This window comes from Centruroides vittatus, unplaced genomic scaffold (assembly GCF_030686945.1).
Source record: "Centruroides vittatus isolate TY-2023 unplaced genomic scaffold, ASM3068694v2 contig_391, whole genome shotgun sequence".
In the NCBI taxonomy this organism is placed as follows: domain Eukaryota; kingdom Metazoa; phylum Arthropoda; class Arachnida; order Scorpiones; family Buthidae; genus Centruroides; species Centruroides vittatus.
Genome location: NW_027122207.1, coordinates 3,632,175 through 3,648,379, shown reverse-complemented (window position 1 = coordinate 3,648,379; position 16,205 = coordinate 3,632,175). Strand labels below are relative to the sequence as shown.

The 16,205-nt window shown below is 30.8% G+C and overlaps 1 protein-coding gene across 1 annotated transcript in view; it reads right to left on the bottom strand.

Moving 5' to 3' along the window:
• LOC136975909 (condensin-2 complex subunit D3-L-like) overlaps positions 1 to 13,346 on the bottom strand; it is a 46,767-nt gene extending 33,421 nt beyond the window's left edge. Inside the window, exons 1-2 of the mRNA XM_067271073.1 lie at positions 11,573 to 13,346; positions 9,861 to 10,204 (exon numbers count right to left, since the gene is read on the bottom strand). Coding sequence (XP_067127174.1) covers positions 9,861 to 10,204; positions 11,573 to 13,315 — 2,087 coding nt within the window. The 5' untranslated portion in view covers positions 13,316 to 13,346. The remainder of the gene's footprint in view (positions 1 to 9,860; positions 10,205 to 11,572) is intronic.
• Between the last annotated feature and the right edge of the window lie 2,859 nt (positions 13,347 to 16,205).

The following is a 16,205-nucleotide window of genomic DNA, read 5'->3' as shown; positions in this document are numbered from 1 at the left end:
AATTGAGGTTAATCATATTTTGTGAGATATGGTAAAAATAAGATCTTCAGAAAACAGATAGTCTAATGAGAAATAAAAATGAAAGATGATTATATTTTAATAAAATGATCTAAATACATATATTACTAATAAAAACACATGAAAAAAGCACTTAAAAATTACACAGAAAAATCACATTCATACACATATACACAAGAAAAAAATGCATGCACAAAAAATTCCCATATAGATAATTGATAAGATTCTCATACGAGTACAAAGAAATCAAACTACAAAATTGCAAAGTATATTAATAGTTTTAAATGTTATTGTTTTAAATTTTTTATAATGAAATCAATAAATAATATTAAGTTTTTGAAGAATTTTAAGCCATAAATTTGTTAAAAAGTTGTGTATACTAGACAGTTTACACTTAATTTTAAGATAATATTGTTTTGTCTTTATTTTAAAAATCACTTCATATTGACATTAAAAAGATTGACAAATTAAATACTTTAAATTTAATTTCACTAAAAAAGTTAATACTTTTTAAGGATTTAATCTCATTTTTAAAAAATCTCACTAGTTTTCCTCCAAAAAATATTTTTGAATCCTTGTAAAGATATAAAGGACCTAGTTGAAGGTTCTACTACCATGATTCCATAGAATTGCAACATACTGTAACTAATAGTAATGGGAGATTAAATGAGATCTTGACATTTAATTATTTTTTCAGAATATTTATTTTGTTTATATCATCTTTTAATTTCTATTAAAAACCCATTATCAATGAAGTTCATTCAGTTACAAAAACCTGCAGAAATATACACAAATAAAGTTAAATCATTAAGAAAATAACATTTATTCAAACAAATTATGATTATACAATGTTGGTATTAAAACTTTTACTATGCTTAAAAAACAAAATTAGAAAAAAGAGTGAAATCAATAATCCAACCTGCAATATACACCATTGAAGTTTGTTCACATTTATTTTCCAACACTTCATGGAATTGTAACATCTTTTTGCTTAATATCAGAAGCAAGTTGCTGGGACATTGAAGTAACAAATTTTTCCAATATTTCTACACAAATTTTTTCCTATTCCTGGATCAGAATAGTGTACAAACAAGTCAAAGTGAGGGACATCATTGAGTGATTTTACACTTAATATTCTCAGATTTTCTATGGAGAAAGGTCAGGGCTTACTGCTGACAAGAAACTACATAAACACACCTTCATTTCAAGCAAACTTTGATTTCCTTGGCAGTATGTAGTCTCATATTGTCTTGTTGGAACACACTAGCTTGGCTACTGAAAAGTTTTCCGTGATGGGCAAAGATACTGCTCAAGAACTGCTATATAATCACATGCCTTACTGTATTTTCACAAATTGACCAGCATGCCACATAACCAGGAGACACCAGCACACTGGAAACCCTGGGATTACAGACATACTAGTTAAACTGCAACAAACTACAAAAAGTAAAATTAATCAGATCTAACAAAACTAAATTGTTAAATAAATGTTAAAGAAAACATTTTTTTAAGTACAATAAAATTGTAACATTGTAATTTGTCTGACTTACAACCAAAAAGAGTTTTTGTTTACAGGGTAATTCGCAGCTTATTGGTGGTGGTGGTGGTGGTGGTAGTGGTAGTAGTAGTAGTAGTAGTAGTAGTAGTAGTAGTTAGTGTGGGCTATACTGACAATCAGCCACAAAAGTAATAAAGTTTTACCTGTACTAGCCTGAAACATAATACCTTTCTTTCAAATTTCACACATAACAGATGTTATCTGTGTAAGTTGAGATAATTTACAGCAAGTTTCTAAAATTTGATGTTTATTTTTGCATTTTTGGATCAAATTATAATAAAACAAACATTAAAAAAAACCACTTTCAACATTCCACAAGTATTTCACATCATTAGATTGATGATAAAATACAGAAATCAACAGAGAAATATCTTCACATAGACTGGAAAGTAACTTATTAATGAAATCATCAATCCACTTTGAAAATAAAGGCCATTAGCCTATATTAACTTTAAAGAAGATCAATGCATGTTGCAGGCTCGGAAAACACTATATGCACCGGTACATAGAAATAACGATGATGCAAGCACATGGAGGGATCGCGACATCGTAAATAATATTCCAGATACATCGATTTTTAATGTTTATTTTTTATACATTTTCTTGTAATTTTCCTGTAGTTACTTTGGTACTTCACTGTTTTTTGTATTTTATATGTTCAAAAGATTTGTTACTTTTGAAATTTTATTAACATTCTAAAAAGCATTTTTAAACATTTTAACATTCCATTTTTTAAGTAGACCTGAAAATCTCGTTTTGATCGAAAACATTCATCTTTTTGTAGTTTAACAATATGAGAAATAAGAAAAAGGCTCTAAGTGGATTGATGCTTTCATTAATGCAGAAATTAAACACATAATCATAGTTTTTGATGTAATGCTGTAAGTTTCACAATTTTAGAATAAAAACTGGCATCTGTGAGATGCCAAATGACATAACTTCTTTCATTTTTTTTACACGCCTTCTGGAGAGCACCAATTTTTAAACATAGGGAAATATCTCATTTTGTGGTCTCCTCCAGACAGACAAACCTGCCAGACAATCCATGAAAATATGGTAATATTTTCCTCACTAAAATGTAATTTTCATACCTCACCTATGGCCATGCAGTCCCATACCATGAAAGATAAAGATTTTTGTACCTTTCATGCATAATAAGATGAATTGTTACTTTCTTCTTTCATACATATAACTTTTCTTCAATTTTTCCCAGTGTTTAATTTAAATGTAAGTTCATCTGACCTCAGAATTTTCTTAAAATGTGCAGTTGTACTCCACTTTAAGCAATCCCTAGCCCAAGCAACATGTCTGCATTTATTAAATACACTGATGAATGGCTTTCTGTTCACTTTGTACAATCAGGCAACAGAGTGCCATTTTCCCTCCAAAAAAAGCGAGTAAAGTGAGTTGAAATACAGAAATAGTGAGTAAAAAGTGAGTGCAATAGTGACAAAACAAAGTGAAAACACGGAAGGAAAACTCAGCAAAATAGCAGCACAAGTTTTTTCTTTTTATTCTGTTATGGTTAAATACATTTTAAAAATTTCTGTATATACAGTAGAGCATCGATTATCCAACTTAATTGGGGACTGGGGTTGGTTGGATAACTGAAAAGTTGGATAACCGAAAAGTATGAAAAAATACATTATTAGTATAGTGTATTAGGCCTGGTTTAAATACTAGCCTCTCTTTCATGGTCGAGCCAGTGCTGCCAGCTAAACATGCAAAAATTTAACAAAAATAATATTAAAATAGCCAAGACATGACCAAATGTTGTAGCGCCGCATCACTAGCAAACATTTGAATTTGCTGACTAGAACGCAGTCGGTTAACCGATAAGTTGGTTAATTGGAGGTCGGATAATCAATGCTCTACTGTACTGTAATACAGTAGCCACTAGTTATATCGCAGATTCGAATATATCATGCTTTTTTGGTCCTCCAAATTTTAAAAGCACTCGCGTCAATAAATTTTAAATTACCAATTGCCAGTGAATTTCTATTTGCAATGAAATATAGTATTTTATTTCTACCATTGTCCTTGAAACTAGCACTGAAGGTGAAACAATAAATTCATCAAGATCTAAATATGCAAAACAGGTGGATATATCAATTGTCATTTGTTTCCTTTTGATATTAAATATTGTTTATTTATTAGTTTTAAGTACCATCTCCTCATTTACAAGTTTCTGTGAAATTTCAAATTCACTGCATAATTTCAGCTTCCTTCTTTTTTTCATTCCTCTTGCTTTTGAACACTTAACACTAACAAGCATTACATGTGCTGCCCATACTTCTTTCATGTTCTTGCTGTTAATGGGCTTCTCCAGTTTTTTTTTGTTTGCTGCTTTTAAGAAAACTTGACCTGTTGCATGTATTTCACTTTCTTCTGGTTTAAACGTTAACAATATGCTATGAAATCATTAAAATAACTTTATTCTATTTAACTCACATTTATGAAATTATTTAAAGATAAATAAAGTAAAAATATTCTTATAAACAACAACTCCATAAACCAATTGTTAATTAAAACCAAATGATCTGCCTTGGGCTATAACAATAATAATTAAATGGTCAGAAATGAAATAATTTGTCTAGAGGTGAGAGGTTATGCCACTATCTCGTATTAATTTTAAAAATTATAATATAGTTTAAATTTAGAAGCAGCAGCAGTGTTGTCAAGCTTGAGAGATTAATCCCTCGGCATAGTGTGTTTTCCCCTACAAAGGGATTTTAGGGATTTTCTTAGAAAACGGCCAAAAATATAGGAATGCTTAAAATACAGTAGGTGATCAGTTAACGAACAGTTTGGATAGTGAACAAATTGGATAACGAACACTTTCGCGAAAGATTTTTATGATCAGACAACAAACACTTTACTGAACAAACATAAAAAGAAGCGACGGAAAATAACGAATACAGATTGATTTTCCCTTGTCTTTGGGTAACAATTCGAAACCTTTTGGAGTGCGGGAGACGTCAACATCGATGCTCAACCCAGTACCGATCAGATAGAATCCCTCTGAATTTTGAAACTTTCCCCTGTAATTCCAGCTTTTTGTTTACCTTTCTGACAAATAATTTTTTTATAGTCTTCGCAAGACTGTCTGAAAAGCACTTGTTAAGTTTTTCGTTGGGGTTTATTTACAAAAGGTGAAAGTTTAACTGTCCCATCAGATATTTGTTAATGCTTTAATACCAAAAATTTTGAATTTCATCCAGGCCTTTCATTTAAATAATTTTTTGTGGGCTAGTTGATTTCTGTTCTCTGAATTTTTGTAAGTGCTTTTCTGAACTTTTTATTTTAAAAAAAAAACTGATAATATTATGAAGCCTAAAAAGAGGAGAGTCAAGAATTGTGCTCACCGTAGAAATCAAGTAAGAGATAATAGCCAAGGTAGAGAGTGGGTACAAGATGTCTGATGTTGCTAGGCAGTATGGCTTGAACAGGTCTACAGTAGACACAATCTTAGCAATGAAAGATATATCAAGACGTCTCAAGCTGCTAATGGAGTAATGAAAATCACATCTGAGAAATAAAGAGCATTTTAGAACTCATAATGGAAACTGAAACTGATCTGATGACAGAACTCCAAGAACTCTCAAATGAAGAATACCAAGAAACTCAGCAAGATGTGTTTTCTTTTGAAAAAGATGAAGACAACAGAGGACCAATGTTGACATCTGCTACTAAAGATCTTTTGAAGAAGTGGGAGGATGTCAGAACAACAGTCATCCAAGTGGCATCCAAACCAGAATAAGGTTAATGGGATTGGGCATCTCTACAATTACAATACTATTAATTACTTCTGAAAAATCCTGAAGAAAAGAGAAAAGCAATTGACATTGGATAGATTCTTTAACTCCCACAAATGGAAAAAATGAAGTTCCATGACTAATAAAAATGCAAGACTGCATATATATGTATTTTTACTATTACATATTAATAAACATAGTAAAAAAGTATATATTTTTTATTTTTTGGAGTCTCCAGAATGAATTAATCAAGTTCCCATAAAAACCTATGGTAAATTGATAATCGGTTAAACAGTCTTGGAACAGATTGTGTTTGTTAACCGATCACCCACTGTACTTATTTTTAATCCCCCATAGACAGAAATGGAACTCTGAAAAACTAGATTTTGGCTAATAACAACAATTTGGCATGAGTACATAACTTTACTCAATACTGGCTTCTGAATTTGTAATGAGAGCAATTTTTAAGTGCATGAAAGACTTTTAACATACGTGAAAGGAATTTTTGTTTCCTATAACCTAACAACACTAAGCAGAAGTTGTGGTTTTGAGTTCCATTCAGGGCCGAGTATTTTCTTCCAGCAAATTCTAGTCCAATAGTCTGATAATTCGGCAAATCATTTGGCTTTAAAATTATTTTTAATTGGTACCACATCTTAATTAAGCACGTGGAAATGACAAAAAAGTGGAAAATGACAAGGAAAGGTGAGAAAAGTGAGGATACTTCAAAAAAGTGGGTACAAGTGAGAAAAGTGACTCCAAGACCTGTACAATCAATAATTATATTTATTTATGTGTGTCCGCAGATTGTAATTTCAGAAATTTCTGTATTAAGGCTTTCTCTTACATACAGAATGAATTCTTGTACAGAAGTTTATCTATTCTTCAACATATGCTGCTAAATCAGTCATATATCAGAGTGTTTAGAACTTTTGCCGTCTTTAGAACCTGGTGCCGTCCCAGGATAGATGTTATCTGTTTCTTCATATCTTTTAAGAATGCCCTGCACTGTTGACTGTATTAAATTTAAATCTAGCAATACATCATTGAGAAAATCCACATTCATACTTCTAAACAAGTTTTAGTGCAGCATCTGCAATTCCTTTAGGCATATCACTCATATCACTCTAAAACTGATTATCATTCTGTATTGCTGATAAGGTTGGTTCCAAAAGCAAACCACTAAGAAACACTAGAACTCTATTTCTGGTTTTGAAAATTTGCATATAAAGAAACCTCAGTGTAAGCACTCGGCCATCATTTTTCAGTGTAAGCAATTTCTGTATGCACATTTATGACAGTGGGGGTTTTTACTGTGCACAATTTTTATGAAAGTTTTTTCAATTTGTTTAAAAAAAATATAATCCATATATAGTGTATCCATATTCCTCTGAAAGAACATACATCATCTCATTATATACTGGTCACAGAAAATATCTGTAAAAATAATTAATATAAAATGAATGAAGATCATTGTCAAAATGAGATGCAATTGATATTTATAACAAAACATTTTCCTTATTTTTAAAAATTCCAGTACCATATATGTTAAAAAAGTTGTCATGTATGATGAAATAGAGAACTGCAAAGCAATGAAAGTGATAACTATTATAAGAACAAGATCATCATTAATAAAAAAACTTTCCCATACAACGTTTTCTCAATAAAATCATTATCTGCCTACCAATTAAATCTATTACTTAGCTTAAATTCTCAAACTAATTATGATTTTTCTGGAAATTAAGAATTTATTGAATGTGCTTTTTAATGTTGTACGTACATATCATAAATTTCTATTCTGTTAGCTAAATTCAATTTCTCTAGAACTTTATAGATAGTCAAAGTTTTAAAGACTTTTATGCAAGCAGTCACAAAAAAAGCTCATCTAAAATATAAATGCAAAAAACTGGTGTTCCAATTCAGACTATCAAATGGTAAATCCAAATTTGTCTTGTAACCAAGTCTGTTTTAATCAGGAAACAGAGGTCAGTTGGCAAAAGAAATTTTTATTCAATATGCATTTCACGATCCCAAATTCTGAATTGGAACACCAATAAGTTTCCTGCATTTATATAATATAAAGTCTGCTATAGTGATTTAATTTCTAAATTGTTGCATATGCATCTACAATGTTGTTGAGGCTTCAATTATTAATAACAGTTTTGTGTACACTGAAGAATACAATTCAACTACCAATAAGCCCAATAAGACAGAAAACAGATACCTCTAATGTCCTCTTGTAGAATAATCAGTAATATTATACTATACAAATGAACATCTCTAGTTCTAATGCTATAAGTCAAATTATTAATTAAAGTATTAAGAACCTTATCAATTTAGGATTTCTGCTACAAGTCTAGACTCCCACTAATTTTTAATATATATTTTCTAATATTTGTAACATTAAGATGCATATGCTATTTCTAGGAATTTGTCTAATTGTTACGAAATTCTCTTCATTTTTTAAAATACTTATTTTGCAGGCAGCAACATCAAATGGCTATTTGGTCTCTCCAAAATAAACATATTCCCATAAACCATAAGAAAAACAATTTAGAAAATAAATCATAATTACATAAACAAATACAACACACAACATTTAGTAAAATAAACAAGTTTCATGAAAAAAGATCCAATTTACATAGTTATTAAAATTTTAAACATTCAATATACCAAAAATTTTCAAATTGCTGTGCATTAAGAGATTACTTTATTTATTTCTTAAAAATATTATTGCTAGAAATTAAATTCAATCTTACACTAATATAGGTTTCCTTTCATTACTTATCTTTTTGAGAATTACATAAGTTTTGTACTTTTGATTCCAAACAGCTCAATATCTTTGAATTCATGATTCATTTTATATATCATCAAATAATTTTAAAAGTATTTTCTGCCAGAAGCTTCCAAGAGCTACATTCTAGTCATCTCTCATCTTTGACAGGTAGTGCCTACATCAAAATCAGTCATTGATTGGCTAAAAATTTGTTTGAGAGATGCTATGAACTCTCTAAATACAATTCTGGATAACTTTTTCTTACAAAGATTCTCTCATCTTCCAGAAATGTGTAGACAACAGTCTTTCCACCATCTTACATCTCTTAATTTTTCTTTGTAAAAAAAGCTGAAAACATTTATTTGTTTAAAAAACTAGCTTTTAAAGACAGTAGCCTATAAATTTTTTCTATCTTTTAAGACCAACTAGTCTAAAATTTGATATTTCCTATATTATAAATTACCTTTAGTTGAATTTCATTCATTTAAAAGCAATTTAATGCAATTGTATTAACTATTAAATATTCGTAAATTATTTATTAGTGTAGTAGTATTAAATTTTTTACAATAAATTTTTATCTGATATCCTCAATAAGAAACAACACAACATTTGATCAATAATAATGTTTAAGACAGTTCTAAATTTTATAGTCTTTTGTAACGATGCTTTTCTTTATAATATTTTGGTAAAGTTAAATCACTATCATACAAATCACATAAAGAATATTTGTTTTCATTTTTACTATAACGATTTACTTCTCCATCTACTAAATTAACTTTCTAGAAATTTATTACCAAATAAAATAAAAAGTGCATTATGTCAGTATGATACAATATAGTCTACCACATCTTTTAAACATATTTATGAAAATTTTTTTTAAATATTTCAAGCTTTGATAAAATAAACACAAAACTAATTTTTCATATTACTTATAATAATATAATACTAAAATGATTTTTACACGTAATAAGAATCATTGATTATATATGTTACCAGCAAAACCAGATTTTACGCCAAACTAGTTTTGCCTAGGCCAAACTAGTTTAAAATTATTATTCAAGTATATTAATGGTTAAAATAAAATTAAAAGGCAATCAATTAGATGAACAATATTTATTTAAACATAGTCTACTTAATTATAAAAAGCGAGGTTAATGTTACCCTAGGTATCGAAGGTGGCAGCTCGTCTCCGATTTCAGCAATCAGAAGACAGGGAACAGTGGGGACGCACGTTCTAACCTAACCTAACCTATTCTAATAATTTGCTTACTAATAATTATGGTAATTTATTAGAATAGGTTAGGTTAGGTTAGAATGTGCGTCCCCACTGTTCCCTGTCTTCTGATCGCTGGAATCGGAAACAAGCCACCATCTTCGATACCTAGGGTAACATTAACCAAAAACGGTATTGATTAGAAGTGGCACAACACTTGTACAAAACTATAAAATAAAAATAAGATAATCAATACTTATCAGTTTGTATTTTTTTTTTTTATTAAGACATGCACTTTCAAAAATATTTTCAAAAATTCAAACAAAATAATAAAAATAACTTTTAAAATCAAACTAAAATTAAAAATGAACTTAAATTAACCATTAATATATTTAACCATTAATATACTTGAATAATAATTCTAAACTAGTTTGGCCTAGGCAAAACTAGTTTGGTGTAAAATCGGGCTTTGCCGGTAACATATATATATTGCAAAAACTAATTTAATATACAGAAAAAAGTTTTTTTTAAAAATCTTACTTTATTTTTCCTTTTTTGACCAATAAATGAATAGCCTTCTGCAAGTAACGCTGAAAATCTTGATATTTTCCATATGCAATAAAATTTAAAATTTTCCATGCAACTTCATGTTGAAGTACATTATTAGAAGTTACTGTCAAATTTTGAAATAAAATACAATCTATCATATCCAAACATTTCTCCTGAATAGATGCTTCAGCATCAAATAGCTGACATAAAACACCTTTCATCCAAAATTGTTGAGTAACATCAGAATCTTTATATGTTTCAAATATAATAGTTAAAGAATGAAGAGCTTGTTTACGAACAAGAACTGCAGGATCACGACAATGTTCCTGTATTACCTGCAAAAAGCAAATCAAGTCATGTGAAATATGCATTAAAAAGTTCAATTTTGAATTCAATCATTGTTTTTAACTTAAGTACATAAAATAAACAATTTTAAAATGAATGTAGTAGAAAAACATATTTATACTAATTTTGTTTCTTATGTGAAAAATAACTCAAATTATCCATAAATTTTCATAATAAAATAAATTTAATGAAAAAATAAGAGCAAATATTAGAGCAAAAATATTTATAATTCTATCTTTTTAATTGCTTAAAAAAAAATAAAAAGTAAAAAGAAAAAAAAGCTTAATTAAAATTATTTTTATTCAAAATTACCATCAAAACATGTTATGTTGTCATAAAAATTTTGTATAAAATCCAATGTTTATTTTAGATCTATAAAATTCAAATATGTACCAGGAGAATATACTATATTTTCTCATTTTTATTAGTCAGCTATATAGGATAGGTTTTATAAAACATTGTAAATGCTAACAACAAGTCTTCATTACATCCAACCCAACTCAAGATATGACACAATCTACCCATTCCATTCCATCAATCTTTAATCATCAAAATTTAATAGCATCAATCCCCATAATACACAAATCTCCCTGTAAAATTGTAAATCTTGGAGGTCATTTTTTGACCAATCATCATACTCTGCTATATATAACAGAGCCAGGAAAGTATAAAAATCTAGCAACAAGTTGTAACTTTCCTGGCTTTCATGAGATTTTATTTAAAAATAACATTTGTATTATTAATCAAAATAAATAACTAAAATTATAAGTGGTGTCATCTGTTACAAAATGTTATAAAAACTTTATATATTTTTAATTATTATAAAATAACAAAAGACTTAATTTTGATGGTAGAGATGAAATTTTATAAAACACTGTATATGCTAACAAGTAAAATCTTCATTAAGTCTGACCCCTCACAAGATATGATATACATGACCACCCTCTCTTTCCATCCACTTGGCCTTTCACAACCAAAATTTAATAGCATAAATGACCCTTATATACAAGTTACCATGCAAAATTTCATTTCTTTATCTTCACCACATCCTGAGATATTAAGTGAAATAGACGCAACACACATCCATGGAAGTTTTTGTGATTTTTGGGTTCACAGGTCTAAAAACTTGGAGGGTCAAATCTGAAACGATTCCCATACTTTTCTTTGTTATGTATGCATAACATTGGAAAAGTAAAAACTAAGGATTTCATCTAAAAATCTTTTGCTATTAACTAAAAACTGCAAATTTATCCAAATCTCATAAATGAAATCAATACATATTTCTATGTAGACTTATTATACAACTTGCATACAAATTCATTTTTTAATTATTATTATTATTATATATTCTTTCTTACCTGCAAATATTTCTCATTAACAGATGATTTATCCAAACATAGAAGTTTTTCCATCACTTGAATAGCAGTTTTTCTTACATTAACTTTTGTATCTTTTACTCTTTTCAAAAGCATTTCCATTACAGATTTGACATCGTATTCTTGCTGCATAAAAGCATCATCTTGTTCATCCATAGGATCCTCTTTACCTGCATTATGATTCTGATCATTCTGTATTAAATTTTTTTTTGAATTTAATATATGCACAAGTTTTTGAGCCTGAGATGCTACTATTGTTAATGCTTTTGCTCTCACAGATGGTGCCTTATCATTACATTTACTAAGAATAGAATATATAATATTTTTATGAGATAGGACAGATTTTAAAGATTGTAAACTCTCATCAATTATTTCTTTTTCCTGTTCTGAAAGTAAATGTGAAAATATTTCCAAAGCACATACTCTATAGTTAACTTTTGCATGTCTGACTAATTTAAAAAACCATTCTACCATTTGAGCATAGGGTTCCAATGGAAAACAATTAAGAACAACAGTAATTGCCTGAGAAACTTTAGCCCTGAATTCAGCTTTATCTATTGTTTGAACAGAGAGTTGTTGTAAAAGAATACGAGCACCTTTAATAGCATTTTCTTTAAAATTTTTAATTATGTAACAAATAAACGATGTAGAATGATCTTTCACTATTTGTATGTTATGAGGAATTGTTTGAAAACCTCCAGCATCTGACATTAAAATATTTGGCATTATATATTTAAAAATACCGATAATATTTTGCATATTATCTCCGTGCAATTGATTACATAACGTTAGCAAAATTTTATAAGCATAAAATGCTACTGCATGATAATCATTTTTCTTTTTATGATATGTATCTTCAAATCTCTGATCAAATAAAATCACTGAATTTTCTGTATCTAATCTAACAAATTCGACCATAATTTGAATTATTTGCTCTACAGAATTTTTATCGTCTTTAAGCGAAAAATTTTCCATTAAATATAAAAAATCTTTCATAACAGAAGTAAGAACGTTAACGAAATAATCAACATCTTCAACATCAAAATCATTTTCTAATTTATCGCTTTGCCTATCCGAACTTCCATCGTCGGATTCTTCGGGAGTAAAAACTTCATTGGCTAAATTATTTGTTTTTTCTCTTCTGCGTCCCTTAGACTGCGAATCAGAATTATCTTGTTTTGATTTTTTCGAAGGATTAGTTTTTCCTTTTGGAACACCTCTTTTTCTACATAATATTTTTGCTCTTGGTAAACGCAAAGCTGTTAATGCCAAAGAAAATAGATTCGGATGATAAATTCTAAATGCTTTACTACCAGGTATCGCTAAGAGAGCAAAATATAGTCCAGAAGCATTTAAACTGGTGATTTTATCCGAAATATTAAAACCATGCGAGGATGATCTCTGCGTTAACATACAAATAAGAGCAAGCAGTTTCTTCCACTGTATATTATTATCTAAAAGGGTAGACCACAGAGTTACATTTAAATCACTGCTTTGATTCTGATCCGAACATTCAGAACGCTTAATCCACGAATGGCATAAGTTAACGGCTTCTTTTAACAAGTTATCCAGTTGGTCGTGGTCGATTGTTGATGTTAGTTCAATAGTACTGTTTAAAAATCCATTGTCCCACTGATCTTTAACCCAATCGTCTTCTAATAATTCGTAAGGAAACTGAGTATAAACGTCAACCGTTTCTTCTATTATACTTCCTGTATTCGCCATTTTAAATTGAGAAAAAGTGCGCGCCACAAACGTGTTGCCAGATAATTCTTTTTTTAAATCAATCAAAAATGATACAATTAAAGATACTTAAATTTAATTTCATATTACAAATTATTATTAATAATTCTGCTAGAAACATCTTAAATTATTTAATTTTAATTATTAAAACAAAAAGTTTATAGAAACAATTTTTGAATAAAAAAATTACTGTATATTTTCGCAATGAAGAATTTTTTATCTGTTGCCGCCATGTGGGCCTTTTATCTAAGCCTCTCATAAGTTCTATCAAACTTAAAATGAGTGAGGCCGTGTAGTGAAAGATGGAAATGTCCGTGAAAAAGCTACCATAAAAAACTTTGACGTTCTTGATCCTTGTACCCCAAAGCGGCAGGCATATTTACAGGTACTCCTCACTTTACGACCGAGTTCCGTTCCGACGACTACGTCGTTAAGCGAATTGGTCGATAAGCGAAGCGCTTGCGCTGGGAATATGGGATCGTTGTAAAATTATACAAATTATGCAACAAACTTTAAATTTATTCATAAAAAGACTATTATAGTACGCTATTAGCCTATTATAGTACTATGAGACTATTATAGTACTATGAGACTATTATAGTACGCGCAAGCCTATTATAGTACGCTTAGTGCCAGTGGCGTAGCGTAGTGGGGGCGGCAGGGGCGGCCCGCCCCGGGCGGATATTTTAGGGGGCGGCATTTTTTCACAATAAATAGCTGTAAAAATTGTAAAAATTTGAACCATTTCATTTCATATTTTTTGTCGCACCTACGATTCGGACCGATTGAAATGAGCACGGAATTTTTCATTACTTATTCTGTGACGAAACTGGGGAATTCCCTTTCTTTAAATAAATGTATAATAATGACATCTTGCTCATCGTAGCGACTGACAACACCGTCTGTACTGAGTTGTAGGGATTCCCCGTATTTTATTTAAGGGGGCGAAATTTTCCTCCGCCCCGGGCGGCTGACACCCACGCTACGCCACTGCTTAGTGCGCATGTCACCATTCACCACTGACCGACCCTCAAGCTGAGAAAGGGGATTCCCCGAATTGCAGGTCGAAACTCGATTGGTCGTAAGTGCGAGTGGTCGTTATTGTCGTTAAGCAGATAGGTCGTAAGTACGAGTGGTCGTTAAGCAGATAGGTCGTAAAGTGAGGAGTACCTGTATTACAATTCTCACTCAACAGTGTGATGCGGCCACATAGATAAGCAAGAGTGTACATAACAATATGCTCTTAATCAGGGCCGGATTTAACAATTAGAGGCCCGTGGGCACAAATACGGTGAAGGCCCCCTTTAAGAGTAGGCAAATTTGATGATTTAGAAAATTTACACAAAATACTGTACTTTCAACAAGATTTCAACTAGGAAGTTGTAAATTTCATTTAAAAATAAGGTTATTGTAAACATATGAATATTTTATTATGTAAAACTAATTATTTTGATTTAAATAAAAAATACCTATGTAAAATTTTTTCCCGGAATTTTCCGATATGTTTCATAGGTTTTTTCCCAGGGTTGATTTTCTCTGCCTGTGGCCCTCATGATTAGGCCACACTAGGCTGTCGCGGTAATAGAAAAAAATTATGTTTAAACATAGTTTTGTGGGGGCCCTGGGCACTAGTCCCAAATGCCCTTATGTAAATCCGGCCCTGCTCATAATGATATGCTCTGGTTAGCAACATTGGCTAGACGTTTCCGTTAGAATTGCTAGTCTGTTGTACTCAATGAGCCAGAATGTATTTCATAGAGTGGCTGTAGCAACGCCATGTTTAAAAAATTGAATACGCGTCCGCCATTTTCCTTTTAGTCAAAAGTGCGTGTCATTTGTATTATGTAAAGGCAACGAGTTAGAATATGCTAACTTGTTCTGTAAGTGTACCAAGGAAAGAAAGCGTTTTTCTTTTAGCTGAGATGGTGCGAGTCAAAATGACCCTTCTTAGATTCTTTTTTAATTTTGAAAATAAATAACAAGACATTTCTTTCTTTAATCCTTTATTTACACGTTTATAAACAAACAAAAGGCAACAACAAGTTAAATGCATTTCTAAACATACTTAATTTTACTTTCTCAGTTGTTATGTATAGGTGACAAGACAGAGCATTGGAATCATGTCAAATTTGCCCTCAGAGTTTTTTTTTTTTTTTTTTTTTTTACAGATTTTCACGTTTTGACACCTCCTGAACTCAAAAAAATATTCCGTGTATGTGTTGACGTCTATAAGAAACGAAATTTAGCATGATAGGTTGTGTACAAGGATCATTGATGCTATTAAATTTTGGTGATTAAAGGGGTTTTTTTTTTTTTTTTTTTTTTTTTTTTTTTTAACTCTTTCCGCCCTGTGGGCACTAAGAGGGCCTCTTTTAGTAGGCCCATTATGGGTTCGGCCAGGCCCACAATGGGGCGACCGGGTGGTGAGGGACGGGGCCCGACATATCCGAACGGACCACCCCGAAAAATTCCTGGGGATTATTCGACCCGTTCGGATTCGATCCCGGGTCCCCCAGAGCGGTAGGCTGCCACCTTTACCGCTCGGCCATCCGGCCGTCGTGATTAAAGGGGTGGGAAATAGAGGGGTATCGTGTCATATCTCGAAAAAGGGTAGACTTAATAATGTTATTCGTTATTAACATTTACAATACTTTTATAAAACTCATCGCCTCCCACAAAATTAAGCTTTTTGCCATTCGATAATAATTTTTTTTAACTCTTTCCGCCTTGTGGGCATTAAGAGGGCGTCTTTTAGCAAGCTGATTATGGATTCGGCCATGCCCACAATGGGACGGCCGGGTGATGAGAGACAGGACCACGACATATCCGGACGATCGACCCTCGAAAAATTCCTGTGGGTTTTTCGACGTTT